At 41.9% G+C, this 21,778-nt stretch overlaps 1 protein-coding gene across 2 annotated transcripts in view; it reads right to left on the bottom strand.

The window, feature by feature from the left end:
* The window catches only part of CA10 (carbonic anhydrase 10), a 491,421-nt gene that overhangs the window by 262,476 nt on the left and 207,167 nt on the right, over window positions 1–21,778 (bottom strand). For both annotated transcript variants that reach the window (XM_045044828.1, XM_003996677.6), the window contains exon 4: window positions 20,881–21,023. In XM_045044828.1, coding sequence (XP_044900763.1) covers window positions 20,881–21,023 — 143 coding nt within the window. The remainder of the gene's footprint in view (window positions 1–20,880; window positions 21,024–21,778) is intronic.

The following is a 21,778-nucleotide window of genomic DNA, read 5'->3' as shown; positions in this document are numbered from 1 at the left end:
TCCGCCTCAGCGTTTAAAATTGTAGATATGTTATAAAAGGGGGCCCTGTGCTGTTTTGCTTAACTCAGATGGGTTAATCTCCTGCTTCTGTCTGTTGTCCTTTCTTTTCAAATCCTGGTGACTGAACTATTTGAACCAGACCTACCAGTCAGAAGCAGGGTGACAGTAACTAACAGCAGAAGGGGAGGGAAGCACATGTCCTCTTGTGGGGTCAGGCTGGAGGGTGGGAAGAAGAGAGGCTTTGCGAGGGGGATGGTGTCAGAGGGGAGACTTACAGACAATGCACAGAATCCCCTTTGATCCTACCCTTAAGCTCTTTTAGAAAAACCTAATCTCCAAAGATTTAGTTTAATGTTGATTATAAACAAAATATCTTTCTACCAGTGGTAATGAATAAAGCTAGAAAGCAGAGAAACAGACCAGCTGGTTTCCCTCTTCTTAATTAGGTACCTCTGATTTATTTAACTATTTGTTTTGTTCTTCTTTCTATCTTCTAGATGAAAGTCTTCTAGAATTCATACGCCTTACAGAAAAAAAATTATATATAACAAAAATATCAAAGCAGGTTAAAGACAGAATAGAATGGCAGGACCCAGAGAGTAATTCAGCAGGTTATAAAGGCCCACTAATTTTATTACGGGTGAAAATTTGGCTCTGAAGTTCTTTATACTTAAAAGGAAATGAACAACACAGTTCTCATGGAGGGAAAAGGCACATCAATTGTGCAGAGGGAGCAAGGCTTTTCCTAACACTTAGCGTTAAAGAAATTTCTTACCGAGGGCTTCGTTCAGGAAGACACAATGACACGGTGTCCTTTACAAAATGCCAGCAGCAATTTAAAGGGTAGACACTTGCCACAGATTGTTCATAAATTTGAGTTTTGTAAGGCAAAATGAATCTTACAGGTGTTTGTCACTGGGGAGAGGGGACAAATTTTGGTCTGTAAGTTACCACCTTTTAATTTGTCACTTTTGTTAACTGCATTGTTTTACGTGAAATTTTCTCAATTAAAGGCCAATCTGGGTAGTGGTGTGAATGTAGTAGAAACTATAGATGGCTACACAACTTGGCCAGTGGAATGTGTGCAGAAGTGACAATGGCCCAATTTTGCACCTAAGGCTTATGTGGCATTGTGTGCTTCCACTGACCCCTCTAAGAACTTCTGATCTCATCTAAAAGGTCATGCTCTATGACCTTCAGTCTGGGCCACAAAGCATACCTGACCTTGACTTGAATGAGACCAGCTCCTGCAGACCTGAAGACCCATGGGTAAGCAATTAATGCTTATGTTTTATACCACCGAGATCCTGTAGTGATTTTGTTAAATAGCATTACTGCGGCAATAGCTTGCTAATACCTTGCCTTGACTATGCCACAAAGGCATTGTGAAGGTTAAGTGAGAGGATGATCAAGGATATTATTTGCATAACCAAACTTACTGGGTGTATTATGATCGTTTACGTCTCTGATGTCTACTCCAGTATATGGCTTATAGAGTTTACAGTAGACCTGCCTTTTGCTTGCTGGCAAGTGAACTGATGATTCTGGGACAGTCACATACCCAGCAAGTGAATAGTAGAGGAGGTGGTTCATTCTGCCTGGCATCACGAGGCCCATTGATCGACATGTTATATGGACCCTTGTGTATTGCAACACATACTGTGTTTATTCGGTCCATCACGCATGGACAGGAGAGGGAGTTGAGACTTGGCTGCAGTGATACCAAAGGACAATCCAGGAGAAGCTCATAAGACTGGGATAAAATAGTAAAGAGCTACCAACTAGAGTTTGGAAACCCAAGTGCAAGTCTGGCTGATGTACTGTTAAACACTAAACATTTGATGTGATGGAGATGACTTTGTTCAGTCGGTAAAAATTTGAATTCTCTATTTGTCCTTTCCTGAGGGTAACCATAGGAATTATAATGACAATATCCACATTTCCGTATATCTTATTTAACCTACTTTGGCCATCTGAGCACGGATTAAATACAATAAACACTTCTCCAGTGGCTACCAACACATTTTAGTGCATATTTTTGGGGCACCTACAATGAGCCAAATTCTATGTTACTTCAGGAAGAAGCAAGACAGACCACTGGACAGAGTTAAATATATACCAGATTATAAAATACATGAGGACTGTATGTCACAAAGACTAAGAAGTACAGCTATCACTGATTGGGACCAGGACATGCCACCCTCAAATATACCATTTTGGCATAAGAATTATTTTGAGCTGAAGCATCTGAGTTCCTGAAATCCGTTGTCCTCCTAAAAGCAGGGCCTCCCCAAAGAACTCAACTGTCATAAAGTCCCTGTCCTGAAGCAACTCTATTTTCTCTTCTGGGACAGCACCACACTCCCACAGCCATTGTCACAAATTATCATATCTCCCATCCAGTCTCCTAACAGCCCATTTATCTTTCCAAAAGTCATTTGCTTTTCCATAAGTACCCTTCTCCCTCTTTCCCCTACTAACATCCCAAATTTGAACTACCCCTTTGAGTTACTCACTTCTTTTTTAAAAAATTTTTTAAATGTTTATTCATTTTTGAAAGACAGAGAGGGACAGAGCACAAGCAGGGGTGGGACAGAGAGAGAGGGGGACACAGAAACTGAAGCAGGCGTCAGGCTCTGAGCTGTCTGCACAGAGCCCGACGCAGGGCTCGAACTCATGAACCGTGAGATCATGACCTGAGCCGAAGTCGGATGCTCAACCGACTGAGCCACCCAGGTGCCCCTGAGTTACTCATTTCTATTCATGTATTACTCCCATGTATTAATAGGCACCATGCACCTGCTAATTAACTTGTTTTTCTCTTGTTAATCTGTCTTTTGTCAGCCTAACATACAGGGCCCCAGCTGAAGAATCTAGGACAGGAGGAAAATGATATTTTTTTCAAAGCTTATCATCTACTATATATTTTAGCATAATATATATAGTGCCTTTTACCTCTTTTTATGGACTAAAAAATATAGTAATGCTGATGGTATAAATAAAACTGACTTCAAATCATGAGCATATTATTACATGGGTACGTACTATTACATGGGTATCGTTACTATGTTGACATAATTTGCAGGGTCAGCTACTTCTCTGTTAAATTCAAATTAAATTGTGGAAACACTATTTGTGCCGTGCACAATAATGGGAGCATTCCAATAAACCGGGATCCTCACCATAAAATGCTTAATATTAACTCCAGTTTATAGATCAGGAAACAGGGGATAAAGTAACTTGCTTAAGGGCTGTCAGAATCCAAATGCATTCCTTTTTTTTTCTCTGCATCCTTGCTACCCTCATAGTTTATTTACTGTGCTCCATATGGTGCAGTCAGTAAAAAGCAAATGGCAACTGGAAAAAAACACACACACACAACAACAACTTGCCTGCCATTTCTCTTCCTCATAGCTAGAGAAAGAGTTTACTAACATCAGTGTCAATGATCATAAAACGAAATGTCCTAAGCCTTAAATTTGCTTTTCAAATACCAGTATTTCAGAGGCAGATTACCTGACTCCAATAATATGGCTCAAACCTTGCACTGTATGTGCAATGAGAGGGAATATTTTCATCCATTATAAGAGGCTTGTCAGGGGAAAATATTTTCCTGATATCATACCCAAGAGAACAGCGTGTGGAGGAACATTATCATATTTTATTGAACTTTCATATACTCCATGCAGTATAATGTATATTTTATCTTTTGAGAAGCCTTGGTAACAAAAGAATAAAATATCTGTCTAAAACTCAAAGTACTTTCTAATAATGCTGCATGCACACTAATATCATTAAAAACAATTCACGGGGCTCTGGTAGCTCACCAGTCTGAGCCAGGAATGAACATCCCTCCATTACTGGAAGAAGGGCTCAAGCCTGTGGCTTTGCTCACTCCTTATAGCAGAGGCTAGGTGGAAGCTAAGGGGCAGACTGGAGGGCATCCATTCATAAAGGCTTTCTCCCAATTGGCAAGATGGGGGAGGAATGTCCTGTGCCCTGGGAGTTAAGTACTAGCTTAGCTTAATTTGCATATTCTTCTAGAATCACAGGGGTGTTGAGTCTCGCCTCTGAGAAATAATTTACATAAAGGTTTCAGGGCATTTTTAGGAAACAACAAAGAGGATTTTGGAACTGACAAAGACAGTCTCAAGAAAAGCAAGGAGAAAGGGGGCACCTGGGTGGCTCAAGGTTAAGTGTCTGACTCTTGATTTCGGCTCAGGCCATGATGTCACGGTTCATGAGTTTGAGCCCTATGTTGGGCTCTGTGCTGACAGCGCAAAGCCTGCTTGGGATTCTCTCTCCCTCTCTCTCTGCCCCTCACCTGCTCGCTCTCTCTCTCTCTCAAAAATAAATAAATAAACATTAAAACAAAAAGGCAAGGATAGTTGGGGGATTGGAAGCTGGGTGAATTACTTAGAGGTAGAAGAGAGTATAAAGACACATGTCTTGGGTAAGGCATCCTTCTGTTGGTGGCTGAGAGCTTCACTTATGATTTCCACCAGGCACGGTCACTCAAATGGCTTCCAGGCAAGTCCCTAGGATCCTGGTTTAAACTTTTTGTCAGAGGCTCCTATGAAATTAGAAAAGCCATGCCATCTTCTAGGTACTAAAAAGAAAGTTGAAGTCCCTTCAAGGTCAGACCATCTGGGCTCGGGAATAAAGGCCTTCAGAAGCTTTGGAGAAATACCACTGCCAGGATGGGAGAGAAAGACCATGTTCAGTGCCTACAAGAGCCAGGCAGAGTAATAGTGGGTGGGTGGAAGGGGCAGGAATGACCCCGCCTGCACAGGTGTGCATCAGCCTCCCAGACAGCCCAAGTCACCCTGAACCACGCAAAGGGAGAGAGCAATGGTCTTGAGTGGGGACATGAACTAACTACCACTGCAATTTTAAGTCTTTGCTTAGCCCCATTCCCGACATGATTTGAGAACCGAGGGTCACCTCTGAAGACCTTTCAGTCTTAACACTGGATGTGGAGAAGAGCAAACCTAAAATCTCCATCCATTACCATCATTATTATCCACAGAGAACTAAGGGCAGACCGAGAAATGAATGGCAGGGGTGTGCCAGCTTCGCCCCTGTTAAGTTATGCACATCACATGGGGTGACTTACAGGATGACGGCCCACAGGAGACACAGGCCATTTACACTGGCCGGTCCTCTGAGGCTCATGACTTTAGAAGTTTTTCTCGTGATCTGCCGTGAGCCCTGTGGTACATGGAAACGTGTCTATCGGGATTTCCACAGTGCAATTCATGTCTACGGGGGAGTACCCGTACACGCAGCAACACCACCGAGTGTGTACTCGGCACAAAGTGAAAGAGAGCAAAGAGAGGAAACCGAGGAAGCCCAGCCACCTTCTACACGGAGAGAAAACACCCATGTCTGTGTCCTAGAAATTAAAACTATATGTCTTTCCCCTGACTCTACAGCTGCCAGATCTGGTGCAGTGACGACAATAACTATCGGGGGGCATTTTATGTGGCACTTTTTTGATGAAGGATGCAGGAGAATTAACTACCCATTTAGAAATGACATTCAGTATGTGCTCTGCCACCGTGCCAGGGAGGAGAAAGTGGCAGCCAGATAACAAAGCAGACTTACAGCATCACCTCGAAGGATAAAATATGTATGATGCTATGGCCAAAATAAACAGGCTGCAGAGATGCAATTAACAGGCAGAACGTGGCAGGAACCCAGCACGGGGCACCACCTCCCCTCATTCTCTCAAATGCTGGCAAAGAGATGGAAATTGGCTGAAGGTCAGGGCTCTTCTGATCCCCTGCCCTCTTCTTCCTGAATCCGTGCTATCATGGCAAATATTTTCCCCTGTCTTCAGCATTCGTGCAGCATTCTGGAAAGGAACACAGTGTTTTGGGCAGACAAGCTGAGGCTGAAACTCAGCTCTTTTTCTTGTCATCCCTGTAACTCTAGGTGAATTATTTAACAACTGTACATTTTGGCTTCCTGGTCTGCACAACTGACCATCTCAGGTTGTTTGGGGAATTAAGTGAAATAAAATATGTATATATAAATGGATGTGGTAGGTAGCCAATAAATTTAGTTGCTTTCCCTCTTCCCATCCATTTGTAATTCCAAGATCTGGGGCATTTTTTTCACTTATCTGTTTATCATTTCATTCAATGAACATTTATTGAGTGCTCTCTTTGTGCCACATACTTTCCTGCTAACCAGAATTTGTCAGCCACAGCCATGACAGTTAAGTGGGCCAGATGAGCCCAGACTGCAGGTTGAAAGGGGCTACCCTCATTCAAGACCCTATGCCTCATAGCTGTTGGCGCGTTAAGCACACAACCCATGGGGGAAATGCCAGACCACGTGGTAATTAGCAAGAACAATGTGTTCATCCCAACAGATTTTGTTGCTCCCAACTGAATCTGCATCAAAGGACTCTGGCGGTGGTTAATTCACCTCTGAAAGGTGATCAAGGCATCCACTTTTCCCTTCACTACGCGGGTGCCAATCTGTGAAAGGCAAATTCAACTTTCACCAGATGTGTGATTACGGATGTTTGTGTAACATTTGACCTTCTTCTCTCTTCACAATCCTTTTAATTTTATATTTCTAATCACCGAGCGTAGCAATCCAGAAGACACAGAACAGTTTGACTGTATTAGTGAAGTTACTTATTTATAGATTATCTGTGATCACTCGCTTTCCTCCATTACATTCTTCCAAGTGGGTACCTTACAGTTATTAACTTTCAGGAAGCCCCTATATATCATAGCATCATACCATTAAGCCTTTTGGAAATTCATCACAAATCAGTATCCGGATGACATTGATGTCTTATTGCTATTCATTCCTCCTGGGCCGTTTTTAGCAGTTCATTTTTTATATCCCTGCAGTGCTGAAATATGGCTCACTCCAGTATCTGTCCTTTTCGTAATCGCAAAAGGAAAGCTTGGCAGTTGTTGTATATTACACTCTTGAGAAAAATGCTAGTAATACTTCGAATTGATTGAACAGTGTGGACTTAAAACTGCCTGGCACAGGGCTGTTTCCTTACTCTTATTCAGATTTTTTTTTTTTAATCATACCCCTTAGGTTCAGAAACTGTGAACTCATCATCACAAAGCAACGTGTTAAATAAGGATCACTTACTTGGAAAAGCCCAGAAGCGCCTCCCCATTTCTTCCCTTCAGACCTGCAAATATGTTTATAGCATGTGTTTAGAGTGTGGCCTACTGTTCTGCTGGAAGTGTACTATCACTGACAGGAAGCTGGGGGATGGGGTTGGGGAAGTGTGGTTGTGAAATAGCCCAGGGCATCCCTGATTCTGGAGCTTAACATGGAAAAGTTGTTGGTGACACTGCTTTGTGATCGCCAAGGCATTGGGAAAAAGCTGTCCCCACATGCTAGCCTTACCTGTACAACATGTTCAGGAGGGATGTAGGCTTGTAGGAGGCAACCAAGTAAAGAAGATGTATTAAAAGGATGAAGGTGAGGAGAGTCAGAATTTCATAGAATTATTTCTATGCTTCTTACCTCCTCCCCAGGTAGTGGCAACGGGGCTTGGGGAGGGTAGAAGACAGGCCAGCTGGATGTGAGTGATATTTAAGGAGGCCAAAGCACAGTCATTGGAGTCATTTTCAATAAGGGATATTTGTAACAAATCTAAAATTTTCTTTGCAACATGAGCTGTAATAATAGATGCTGCTGGCGATCCGCTCAGATCCCCTCGTCTGGGCTAGGGGGCAGGTCTCCCAGCTTCTACGAGTGTTGGCTGCAATCAACTCACCTTCCTCTTGGGAAGTGCCCTTAGCCTATAAGAACTGCGGTGTGCTGGTAAATGTTTATCAACCAGCTCTCCAGGAAAAAAAGGCCCTGTTGTGTCGTGCCTGCAGATTTCTGTGGTGTAAACACGCCTACCATGGGGGATGCCAAGATACCAGCTTGATGTTAGCGAGTGCAGAGGTGGGAAGAGATGTTCAGGATGGGCTTTGGAAAGCCAGCCCTTCTCCAGTGTGCCAGTGCATGAGAGCCACCTTGCCCAGGAACCTCAGGGAGGTTACGCCCCTCCTCAGCCCCTGGGGGGGGGGGGTGGAAGACTTCTGGAATAGTGACACTCATTCATGCTCAAGAGCTTCCTGGGCGATCAGGCTGTAGTTGGGCTGCAGGTGGACCCATACATTTGCTGATCTCCCCCGCTGTGCTCCCCTGACACATTTGCAGCTCAAAATGAAGAACACTTCCTCTGCAATTCATTGGTATAAGAAGCTGCAGGTCGGGCTCTAAACTTGGGCTTGGGGGAGCATCAGACTCTGAAGGGGTGACAAAGCACTTAATTTGAACAGATCATTTTGCCCAAATCTTATTCTACCAGAGTCACTCAAGCTCAAAATAAACAATTTGGGAGTCATCAAGCACTGAGCTGATTTCTATATTCAAGCCTACCTAGCACACCAGCAATAAATAGTAGCAAGCTATACATACTGCATAATCCCTTTCTATCCCAGCACGAGTCATGCATACTGCTCCTGTTGAGAAATCAGTGAAAATAGCTACTTGGCTAAAAAAAAAAAAAAAAAAAAAAAAAAAAAAAAGACTTGCTTTCTCTCAACTAAAAAAATATGTTTTCTGAATATTTCAGAGGAAAATGCAAATTAAGAAATATCTCTGCTCCCTAGAATGTGATGTGAGGCCTCTCTGAGATACGAAGGTAGGAGGAGATATTTTCAGGCAGGTGAGATGCTGCCACGTTGACAGGTTTCTATTGACTCTGACACACCAAACTGTGGGTGTGTATGTTTTCACTCCTTGGAAATCATGCACCTTCATCATATGATATCATATGATATCATGACATCATATGATATCATAGGTAAATATGTTTTGTACATGGTTAGAGCATGTGGGTTTCAGGGCTAATGGCCAATGACTAATGTTATATTAAGTGTCACGTCAGATGAAGAGCTTAGTAAACACAGGAAAAGGTCTGTTCAGAACCTGAAGTAGGTAAGGCTCACATTAACAAAATGAAATACCTTACTGAGTAGACACTGGGTTTATTGTATGAAAAAAAAAAGAAAAAGAAAAACAGATGCCAGGCTGAGCCAGCTAATCTCTTAAAATTTTTTATTTATCTTTTTAATAAAAATTGTATATAGTTAAGGTGTGCAACATGATGATTTGATATAGATAGACAGATAGAGAGAGAGTGAAATGATTACCACAGTCAAACTAACATATCTATCTACTCAGAGTTAGCATTTTCTTATTGTTGGTGAGAACACAATTTCCAGCATTCAATATGGCATCATGCTCCTTATTAGATCTCTGTGCTTACTCCTCTTATGTAACTACACACTGTGGTGGTGGCGGGTGGGGGTGCCTGGGTGGTGGCTCAGTTGGTTGAACGTCCAATTCTTGATTTTGGCTCAGGTGATGATCTCACGGTTCATGAGATTGAGCCCTGCGTCAGGCTCCACGCTAAGCAGGCTTGGAATTCTCTCTCCTTCTCTCTGCTCTTTCCCCACTTGTGTGAGCACTTGCACTCTTTCTCTCTCTCTCTCAAAGTAAATAAACATTTAAAAATAGACAAACAGGGGTGCCTGGGTGGCTCAGTCGGTGGAGTGTCCAACTTCGGCTCAGGCCATGATCTCGTAGTCCATGAGTTTGAGCCCCGCGTCGGGCTCTGTGCTGACAGCTCAGAGCCTGGAGCCTGCTTGGGATTCTGTGTCTCCCTCTCTCTCTGACCCTCCCCCACTCATGCTCGCATGTGCACGCTCTCTCTCTCTCTCATAAATAAACATTAAAAAAATTCAAAATAAATACAAAATAAAAACAAACAAACAAACAAACTACAACATTGGGGTGGGGAGGTGGGGAAATGGAAGAATGAAATGGCTACTCTCAACATTTTGTACAATTTGGATCTTGGCCCTAACAGAACAAGGGATTAGAATGTCGACATTCTAAAGTGATAAAAATATGAGATACTGGAAAGAAATGGATTGATTAATTATTCTTAATCCTTCATGCAATATTAATAAAGTTGTTTCTATAGGACATTAAATTTTCATAAGAAAAATTAGAAGTCTGTAGTTGCTTATATGTTCAATGGCTTATGATGCTTACACTCCCCAGTTCAGACCTTTTATTCTAGTTTTCCGGTTTTAATGTAGTTCTTTTGCTTCAGAAAAGCAGAACTTAGAAGAAAATTTGTATTTTCTTAAGTCCTTCAAACAGAATATGCTTCGCTTTTTTCCCTGAAGTGATGGGGAAATTATTATTTGTTTTTATTTTCAGACCAAAGGTACCTGGTTTCTAGGCAACGATAGAGCCCTTTAACAGGACTCAAGGTCTCGGAAGTTCAGGTAGGGGGAGCCTGGCCAGTCTATGCAGTCAAATGAAAAGGCTTACCTGGAGTAGACAAAGCCTTCTCGGATAGAATACACAACTGATATCAGATTTTTTAATATCAAAATCCAGAACTTCTCTTGGGTATACAACTGTTTCTGTATCGCCCAGGTGTTCTATCAGTTTTATCTCCTTGACTGTGATGGAGACACTTCTTCTGGAATGCTTGAAAGATGAAGCAAGCTGGGAGAGGTCTGTAAAAATTAGGTCATGTCTTTCCCTTTTCTCCTGCTCTTCTCCCCCATTTTTAGGTGAATGGCAAGAGAGCTGAGTTCCAAGCAGCATATGCAAATAAGACACTTTGTCATCTATTTTTGGAAGGACAGTTAATTTGTAAAACGCCTGTTGGTTTCATCTGTGGAATCAATTAACCAGAAAACTAAACTACCATGTGGTTAACACCCATGAAATTCCTGGAAGAAATGATTCCTTCTAGAAATTCATTTGCCTGTAAATTCATTAGGCATCTTGACTTAATTCCCTTCATATTCTCATAAAAAATTGGACTCAGTCCCCAGATAACTTGAATTTTCTCTTATTTAAGTGTTGCTGCCCAGATCAGAGAACTGTCAGTCCTTCTAAAATGTGTGAAAGGGGAGTCCCTATTCCACTCTGATGCAGAGGAGAGAAGGCACACAGGTCGTCCCTCAGTCACCTGTACCCAACCAGGAGGAAGGAGGGAGGAAAGGAAAGGGGGACAGAGAAATGGGGCAAGATGAACTGGAGAAAGGAGACTGAGGAGGGGAGCAAAGGGTAGGAGAGCAAGTCAGAGTGACAGAGAAGAGAAATGTAAATGAGGAGAGAGGGGGTGGTCAGGGAAGACCAAGAATCAGAAAGGAAAGCAAAGACTTTTCTAATACTCACCAGAGGAATAAAGAATGAGACAGAACCAGATATATTTATAAACTACTAAAGCCAGCATCCAGGTGTTTCCTTCAAAGGCTTGCCTAATGACTGCATTGATTATCTGCGTGATGTCAAGAGGGACACATTACAAGCAGCGGCCAAGAGAGTGAGCAGCAGTCCTGAGTCTCGCCCTAAGCTGGGCGACAAGCGCAGGAGAGCCAGAAACCAACCACAGAGCGCCTTAGCCCCGAGCCCGTTTCCAACTTTCAAGACAGCGTCAGTCTCTTGCATTTTGCTTATCTCTCATCACTCTTCAGCACCGCGCACTGAACCTGCCACTGCCTGCGAAACGCTCTGCTCCGAGCATAAACACAATTACCTTGGCCTCATTTTCTTTATCTTTAATCAAAGTCCTTTCTTGGAACATTCCCCCATCCCAGCTATTCAGAGCAAAATATCCCAAAGGAGAAAGAGTCCTCTATTCAAAACTCTGAGGAGTAATTTTGATAGTGGATGAGAAAGACGAGAAGGCAGGTTAGTTCCAAACCTACGCTAGGGCTTTAAAGGGAGCTTTCCTTTGAGAGGGTGTACATCCTAGCTAAATCCGCATTTCGGGGGTCAGCCTCAAAGAAACATATTCCACGTGCCCGGCTAACCATTATTCATAGTTGCCAGATGGGAAGAGGATTCCGGGCCAGGTCGAGGCTCCCCTCTGATGCTGGAGCTTTTCCACCACAGCCAGTGGACCTGGGAGCCTGCCGCAACTCTTTCTGTGCTGGGGGTTCTCGGCAAAACACAGGGAGGTCATTCACCCTCCACACTTTGAAATAAAGTCTGGTGCAAGCCATTTCCAGACACCAGCACTGGTTCTCTGTGTCTGAGGCTGCACGGGACAGGTACTGTTAGAAGCCACCTGTAATTTACCTTAAAATACCGTCCTTTCATGGGGCACCTGGGTGGCTCAGTCGGTTGAGCGTCCGACTTCAGCTCAGGTCACGATCTCGCAGTCTGTGAGTTCGAGCCCCGTGTCAGGCTCTGGGCTGATGGCTCAGAGCCTGGAGCCTGCTTCCGATTCTGTGTCTCCCTCTCTCTCTCTCTGCCCCTCCCCCATTCATGCTCTGTCTCTCTCTGTCTCAAAAATAAATAAATGTTAAAAAAAAATTTTAAAAAAATACCGTCCTTTCAGAGAGAGAGAGAGAGAGAGAGAGAGAGAGAGAGAGAGAGAAACAGAAAGAGAATTGAACAGAGAATATACCGAATGTCTGCTTCTTCTCATCACTCTTTCCTGTGTCTCCTTCTGCACTTTGTCAACATTTTTCCATTAGTTATTCTAGCCATCAGCACGGAGGGATCTGACCGTAATATCCCAGATAGTCTCTTCTCGCTGAAGGTGATTACAGGACAGTGACCTCACTTATTGTGGAGCAGTACCTTATGTACTATGTAATTAGGTTGAATTTGTCTCCTGGTATCTTCCCCGTGCTATTTACGCATGCTGCACACATTATCCAGTAACTTCCTCTACCATTTCGCATGCAGAGATTTTACAACAAACGCAGCCCAGCCTGAATCTGTGCAGCTATTTATAAACATACACCTGAGAGGAAAGCTTTACCTTTATGCCTCCCGAATTTCAAACTTTTGGACAGGGGGCACTGGCGAGGTGGTTTGGGATTTTTAGTTTGCCATCCACTTTACCTCTTGGCATATATGTTACAGATTTTAAAGTGAGTATGAGTTTCTTTGACAGAGAAACCCAAGTGGGAGTTAAGTTGTGTTTTCTCGCTAACAGCCACAACATCTCTGATGGTCGCTGCCATGGTTTGAATGTTAGTGTCCCCCCAAAGTTCATATGTTCGAATCTTAATCCCTAAGGTGGTGGTAACAAGAGGAGGGGTCTTTGGGAGGTGGTTAGGTTATAAGGGCAGAGCCCTCGTGATCAGGATTGGAGCCACTATAAAAGAGGCCCCACAGAGCTTCCCGGTCCCTTCAGCATGTGAGGACTCAGCAAGAAGGAAGGTGCCAGCACGCAACCATGCCAGTGCCTTGATCTTGGACATCCCCCCCCAGCCGCCAACACTGTGAGAGATAAATTTCCATTCTTTAGAAGCCACCCAGTCACTGACAGTTTGTTACAGCAGCCTGAGTGGACGAAGACAGTAGTTAACAATTGTGGTGTATCTCCTCGGCCAGCCACTGGCCCGATAACTTGGTCATAACCCGCCTAATAGGGACGCTATTCCATGTACTTCCCTTCATCCCAGCCCTGCAAGAGGGGTACTGTTACAACCTCTCTTTTACAGGAGAGAGAACTAAAGCTCCGAGAGTTAGGTTTCTCCCATCTAGGTGGTTGGTGATAAACCTAAAATCCAAACCCAAAGCAGAACATCTGTGGACATCTATCCTCCCCCAAACGAAGGTCTACGTTGTCTTATTTTTTTTTGAAGTTTATTTATTTTTGAGAGAGAGAGAGTGAGTTCAGGGGAGGGGGGGGGGTGGAGAGAATCCCAAGCAGGCTCTGTTCTGTCAGCATGGAGCCTGTCTCAGGACTGGAACTCATGAACCGTGAAATCATGACCTGAGCCAAAATCAAGAGTTTGGACGCCTAACCAAGTCACCCAGGTGCCCCAAGGTCAACATCGTCTTAATGCCCTTGCTTCCTCTAACTGTATCTTTAAAAAACCTTCCTGCTCTGCAATCCTACACTCATTCTGGGCCTTATTCTCCCTTAAACCATTTTCAAAGATTCCTTCCACTTTTGTCCCCCTCTGTGACTATAAGGCCTTTCTCTTACATCTTTTAGATGCCATTTTAACACATATTTTTGGCAAAACTCCCTGAACCACCACACCAGTATCTTTAGTCACTACAACTTCCTTTATTTGGTATCATCATTTGTAATTTTATTACCATAATTTCATTGTTAAGAGCTTCTCAATCCTCTAGAGTTACCTTCCGTGAGGCAAAGAGATCCCATCTATTCTAACTATATTACAAAAATTCACCTTTTGAAGGTTTAGGATCTATGTCTGACAACAGTTATTAGCTTTTTTTTTTTATATTAGCTACCGTATTTTCTAAGATAATACATCCACTTTCTTCTAGAATTTTATTGTCCATTCCATACCACCAAGCTGCTTTAGATCCAAATAAAGAGACCCTTTATTGCCTCCTTCTGAGAAAGGGTATTATCAATGTGGCAAGTCAAGAAATTTATCAAACCACAAAATACAAATGAGTAAGAATTACATTCACTTCTTCATCAGCTCTTACAGATATGCTCTATCCCACAAGCCTATGTGAAATTATGTGTATCATTTTCACACCAGAGCTTCAGTATAAAAAGACCCATGGTACTTAAAGATAGCTAATGAGTTCCAAATGGGAAGGAATACTTACCTATGAAAGTTTAATATCAGTTATCCAATAAAAACCAGCACCACTGTAACACATTTAGATGGCAAAATGGATCTATCCTTATATTTCTGTAATCTTTCACACGTGGAGCCAGAACATTTAACATTTAAAGACCCTTCTGCAAACAGTATTTCATTCTACCTATCTTTCCATGCTAGCTCACATTCTAGCACCTCCATAAAGTCTGGTTTGGCCAACCCAACTTCTTACCACCATTAAATATTAACGTCAAAATGATTGATTTGCTAATTAATCATTTCACTGCTGCCTTAGTATCTCTTCCACTATTATCTCAAATAGTTATTTAAATCAGTTACTATGATTTAACTTCTGTATATCTGTATTTTCTCCCCTAATATATCTCAAAGTCCTTGAAGGAACATAAATGCCTCACTCATAAAAGGTTTCTTAGCGTAGCAAATGTAGACATGCCATGAACGGCAATGATTAATTGTGGTCAACTATATTTTCCTATCAGGTTCATGGAGAAATTTAAAAATAGAGAAGTGATAAGAGTTGAGGCACCAAACCAATCCACAGTCATTATTTTTCTCAACGTATTTCAGGAAAAGTACTATAACTGAAAATTAGTTTCTAATGACAGATTCTGTTGATAGCAAGGTTACTCTTCATCATGGGACTTGCTCATATTTTTCCTGCCTTGAGTCAAAGCAACTTTTAACTAAGTCCACATAAACCATTTGTTTGGTAATCAAAGATAATCTCGGTTCAGTTCAAATCAACCAGCACTGTCACAGATAACCCCACAGATATAAAATGAAAATATGAAAGCACATTTATCATGAGGAGCCCTTAATTGAAGACAAGGAGACAAGGCAAGTAAAGCTAATATACTATAGGCCAAGGTTAGGTCCTAAAAGAAATACAAGCAAGTTACTTAAGAAGTCAAATGATGAGAGATTTCACCATCCACTAAAGAGATCAAGAGGAGTATCATGGAGGAGGTAACACTGGTACCAGAGAGGTTGAATAATAAAAAGGTAGGGATGGGGATTGCTAAGGTACAGAGGTACATCAGGTGAAGGGTTATGTTGTGTCCAAAGCACAGGAGAAGGTGAGATACAGTCAATTAAAAAAAAAAAAAGTATTACAATCTCACTGAGAACAAAACATAGACATAACATGCACAAGGAATAAGGCTCTGGAGGGGAGATTTGGGGCCATCTTACAAGGACTGTGAATGCCAGGCCGAGACATTTATACCTAATTTGATAGGTAATGATGAGTTTTATTACCTCATATTCATTTAATGGGAAATTTGGAAATGGTCACATAGATAAAATGTATAGCCTTGTGTTGGATGTTATCTGTTTGCCCCTTCCAATCTGCCTTCACCTTGCTCTGTGGCCTGGAGGCTGGCTTATGCAGACTGAGTCAACAGTCTTGTCTTGGTCTCTGACTTCTCCCTAGAGGGAGCCTGGCATAAGTGGGGGTGGGGAGAAGTGCAGCTGAGGTCTTTAGTCCTCAGATCCATCCCAGTGGGTGGCATGGGCTAGCAATTAATCCTGCCTTATATTCTGGGTCATCTTACATTCTGGAAGTCAGAGGTAAAAAAATCAGTTTTGCTGGGCTAAAATCCAGGTGTTAGCAGGGCTGTGTTCCTTCTGGAGACTGTAGGGAAGAATCTGTTTCTTTGCCCTTTTCAAGCTTCTAGAAACTGCCCAGATTCTTTGGCTCATGGCAGCACATCACCCTGACCTCTGCTTCCTTTGTCACATCCCCTTCTGTGCCTTGGATTCTCCTGCCTCTCTGTCTTTTCTTTATAAGAACCCTGTGATTCCAATGGGTCTATCTGGATGATATCAGATGAACTTCCCATTTTAAGATGCTTAATTTAATCACACCTTCAAGATACCTTGTGCCATGTAAGATAACATATGTACAAGTTCTGGGGATCAGGAGATGCATATCTTTAGGAGAGGGCATTATTCCAACTACCATATTTGCCAACTGTAAGTATATCTTTGCCTAAACTGAAAGGATAAGTAAAAAAAAAAAACAAAACAAACAGATGTTTTTCAGATTATTAAATTAATGCAAGCTTGTCATAGAAAATCTAGAAGCTTCAGGAAAGTAGAAAGAAAACAACATCTCATTTAATCCTGGTCTCTTTTCTATGCATAGCATGGGTTTATTTATTTGTTTGTTTGTTTGTTTATTTTTGAGAGACAGAGCACAAGCAGGAGAGGGGCAGAGAGAGAGGGAAACACAGAGTCTGAAGCAGGCTCCAGGCTCTGAGCTGTCAGCACAGAGCCTGACACAGGGCTTGAACTCACAAACTGAGATCATGACCTGAGCCAAAGTCGGACGCTTAAATGACTGAGTCATCCAGGCGCCCCATAGCATGGGTACTTTTTAAATGAAATTGGGATCATGAAGTGAATGACTTTAGATGCTACCTTTTACATTTAACATATCATGAGCAATTCCCATGTCACTAACTACTGAGATGTCCATTTTATCAAAAGAGCTGAAAGGTGAGGAAAAATGCCAAAACTAATTTTTGGTTAAAATGGCAGGATCGGCAAGTGATTTTTGACTCAGTTTTAATACGTGTTTTCTTCTTTTACTACAAACCACGTCTTCCATGAAGGCTAACCCCACCTCTTAATCCAGAAACCCTCCAGCACTCACCTGTGTCAGAGAATACTCCAGGCACATATCTAGAGGAATTTCTGCACCCCCAAAATGATCAAGCCAACCACTCAGATTTTGCTGTGAATAACATTCACACTTTACACTGTTGTATGCAAATTACCAAGAAGCTGACTTACGTGAATAGCACATGAAAATTAATACACAAACACATATTGTACGCTCACTTTGGTGTGGGGAAAAAGACCACATGTGAATCTGTACATGCCCATTGACTACCAAGGGTGTCCATCTTTAAAACAGTCAATCAGGCTTGACCCGAGCTTAAAACACATCATAATCCAATTTCCTACATATAGGGTGTTAAATGATCTGAGATCGTGAGGGAAGAATTATCTCCACCCGCCCACTCTGATTCCTGAGTTGACTCAGGAGCTTTATCTAGAATAGATTAATTATCTCCAAGATTTTAAAAAACTGTTTAGACTGTTGGGAATTAAGTTGAATGGGGGTCAAGGGTGGGAGATGGATTCCAAGGTAAAATTGTTATGTCCATATGCAACCTAAACTTAAGTGAGTGTTGTTTTTTTTAAACACTTTTTTAATGTTATTATTTATTTTTGAGACAGAGAGAGACAGAGCATGAGCAGTGGAGGGGCAGAGAGAGAGGAAGACACAGAATCTGAAGCAGGCTCCAGGCTCTCAGCTGTCAGCACAGAGCCCGATGCGGGGCTCGAACTCACAGACTGTGAGATCATGACCTGAGCTGACGTCGGACGCTTAACTGACTGAGCCACCCAGGCGCCCCAAGTGAGTATTGTTTGAAAAGCATAGTCATTTTAAATTTTGCCCATAAGAATCCTATGTGTCAGATACAAACAACTGGGTAACAAATACTCTCTTTCAAGAAAAAAAAAAAAACAACACCAAACATTGCTTAAGAATTACCATTGAAAATAAGCAACCTAAAAAGTAGAAGAACTATCACTGTTCAAGTATAATGAATATACTCTGTTGTATCCAAGACATCCTATGTTTTGATTGTCATGTAACTGTTATCATTCTTTGTATTCTTGCATTCGGGGTAAATTTCAGCCCTTGCTCATGCTAAGATAAGCCGTAATTCATCATCTGAACCCTATGTCAGGCCAAATACATGAAAAAAACAAACACAGTAACACAAGTCAGAGATCGCAGCAAGGGTACTTCATGGGCTTATTATGCATAAGGTACACTTAAACAGGAGCAAGAATAATGCTCATGGATAAAAATGTGACATGAAACACATAATGACTGGGATACACTTAACAGGCTGATATCCAGCTGATCTCAGACTTCAAAATGTGGTACCTTGCCCAAAACCTCCCAGTCTTTTAAACCTTTTGAATTGGATACATATTTCTTCAAGGCAAAACTAAATTCACAGCAGTCATTTGAATACTCATTCCAAAATAAGTCTCCAACTCATTAAACACCACCTTTAAAAAGCTTGCAAACGTGATTTAGCTATTGTCTATCAAGTTTAGACATTTCATTACCAGTTGGTCCTACTGCTATCTCTATTCTATTTTCCACCTTTTGCTAATGCAAAGGAAACCATCAGACAGTTCTCAGCTTTTCAAACAGCTGACAACACAAATCGTGCCAGATATAAATATTTACATCGTCAAAAGTAAATGTTTCCAAAATTCCAAACTCCAGTGCTTTTGAAAATTGATTTGGATCAGGTACACTTTACTGAATTGGAAACATAAAAAAATATATATATCACTTTCAACAACAACAAAAATATCAAACCAAAACATATGAGTGCTTTTTAACACTAGGCTGTCTCCCCCATCTCTTCTTTCCCAATAAATTTAAGGGAGAAGCAGGCTTGAATTAGTTATTTTTTTCTTTCACATCAATATTTTCCTCTAAGATGGGCTGATAGAAAGTGAGAATTATGTATCCATTCCTGTGTTAGATCGCCACCTTTCCTATCCCGTGCCCAGTGTGCTCTTGACTGAACAATGCTTCATTCGCTTGCCATAACTCAGGAAAAAGATCCAGCTCCTTAACACAGCCTCTAGATCTGGCCTCCATCTTCCTTTTCCATCTGTTCCTCCGGCCTATACCTCTATGGTCTCTGGGCTTCAGTCTTGCTGGTTACCTTTCAGCTAATTTCTGGAACTCAGGTCCCACCCCTCATTCTGAATTTTTACTGCTTTTCCCTCTGTGTAGGACACAAATTATTCCCTCCATCATCCTCCCCAAGAAGGAAAGAAAGACTGAGTACTCAAAAGTTCAACTTGCCCTTTACTGGTCAGTGGACCTACCCATGTTCGTGACTTGAATAAGAGAGGTGTGTGTAGAACCCAGGTTAAGTTCCCTTTAGAGTTTGTAAAAATAAAACTCCAAATGGACCAATAATTTGGATAGGTTAGTTTTTGTGGAATCAGAGCAATAAACTACATGACCTACATAGGACTTTTCTACACAAATGCTTCTCAAGTCCTATTTAAAATAACACACAGATACTACATAGAGAAATAGTTACAATCACGTGCAATGTCTTTAGAACTCACTTTGTGACTGGAGTCAAAGCCACTAACAACTCTTAAATAAGTCATTCGACTTTGGGTTTGTTTGTTTGGTTGGTTGGTGTTTTGGTGACAGGTAATAGGAAAAAACATATTCCAGTACATCAGAAGGGGGCAAAAATTCTTATAGATTCCATGATAAGTGAGGTAAACAGGCTGCGAATGTAGAGAGCAGAGCCCAAGAAATGCAAACCCTGGAGAATCAGCTGCCGGCAGTAACAAAGTTGTCCATAATTTTAATACCAATTTCTTGGACACAAACGATTTTCCATTCCTCTTGAGTTCGCAATAACTAAATCACCTTCAAACACAATTTTCTGTGTGTGTGTGTTTTCCACTTTCAATGATCTACTCAACAGTAAAAGGTAACCAAAAAGAAATTAGCCCACAAGAGAAACGCTAGAACCCAGCGACGAGAAGATCCCCATGGGCATCATGCCCTTCCACACATGAAGGCGGAGTGCATCGGGGGAGGCTGGTGGGGGGAAGGGACACTGGTATGAGAATGACAAGCACAACTCAGCATTTCTGTGCAGAAGTTAGGATTCTTAGCCAGCAAGATGCCCCTAGGAAGATTAATTATTGATTTTCTTATAAATCATCTAAGGTGATTTTTTTCTTTCCAAAATGATAAATATCTGATTTTACTTTTGTTAAACAAATTATTCTTTCACTTTGTTGAAGTTAAAAGAAGCCCCAGTAAAGAGGTTTCTGAGAGGAGAAATTTTCCCAGTGTGACATGCTTGGGAAGCAATACTGCTTTCTGACCTTCATGGGGTACTGAGGGATAGGGCCTCCGGCAACCTCCAGGGGGTACAAAGTAATTAGAGAAGCATGAGGGTTTGACCAGCTAGAGAGAGAAAGTACAATTTAGACATAATTATATTTGTTGGCAGTAAGCCTGAGGTCTTTGATTTCACTCCTAGGTGGAAAGACAAACTCATCACAGAGAAGGAGACCTGTAAGACTAGCTTTCAGAATCGGCATCTCTCGGCGTCCTCAACTTCACAATGGAAGCAACATGGCTGCTTACCTTCCTGCCCCCAGTATTGATGCGAAGGGGCGTCAGAAAGGGGTCGAAGATCATGTGACTGGTCTCTATGTTGACTGGCGACTGCCGTTTGCCCACAGAGCAAAGGTTCCAAGCTGAGTTCACCAATCCCCAGAAAGAAGGAACTAGAAACAAACAAGCAAACAATTGTAGGATTAGTCCAGGTGGAAGGTTTGAGAAACAATGCAAAAGGGCCATGGCACAAAAAGGGTGACATCAGAGACAGACACCTAATATTTCCCACCCATAAAGACCCCTGGGTGTTGCTATGGTATTTTCCTGACTTGGATCTTGGTCAATTTCTCTAAGGTCCACCTTCAGATTTTTTTGTGTCCGATCCATTCACCTTGTGGCCTCTTGGATGAGTACAGTTGGCATTAACACCTTAATGGGAAGACAGCATAGTCTACCTGCATCATCTTTTCATGTGGAGGCACACCAGAGTTTTAGTAATTCCTGAGCTGATGTTCCACTTTTCTGTGTGGCAGGAATGATGTGGGAATCAACCTTGTCCTATACAGTAGGTATTGAAAGCTTTTCAAAGAAAGTAGCATTCGACATATGCAAGGTATTATGTATTCTGTGGGTTGTCGAAACCAAACTGAGGGAGTGAATTACTTTTATGACCCCAATCAATGCCAGACAGGAGCTCAGCAACATGACTCTGTCTTTGTTTAGTCCAGCACTGTGTCACTAACCTAATGTACCAGCAGCTCAAGAATGCATTCATTTGATAGGAAGAGAAAAATGACTTGGGAGTACTGAGTCCAAATATCCAAAGGGGAAATGTCTACTCCTCTTCAGTATCACATTAAAAATTGACGGAAATAAATTTCTATGGCAATTTCCAGTTATTTTCTTCTGTTTAAGAAAGTCAGCA

The sequence above is a fragment of the Felis catus genome, chromosome E1 (assembly GCF_018350175.1).
Source record: "Felis catus isolate Fca126 chromosome E1, F.catus_Fca126_mat1.0, whole genome shotgun sequence".
Lineage (NCBI taxonomy): Eukaryota > Metazoa > Chordata > Mammalia > Carnivora > Felidae > Felis > Felis catus.
This window is presented reverse-complemented; position numbering and strand designations above follow the sequence as displayed.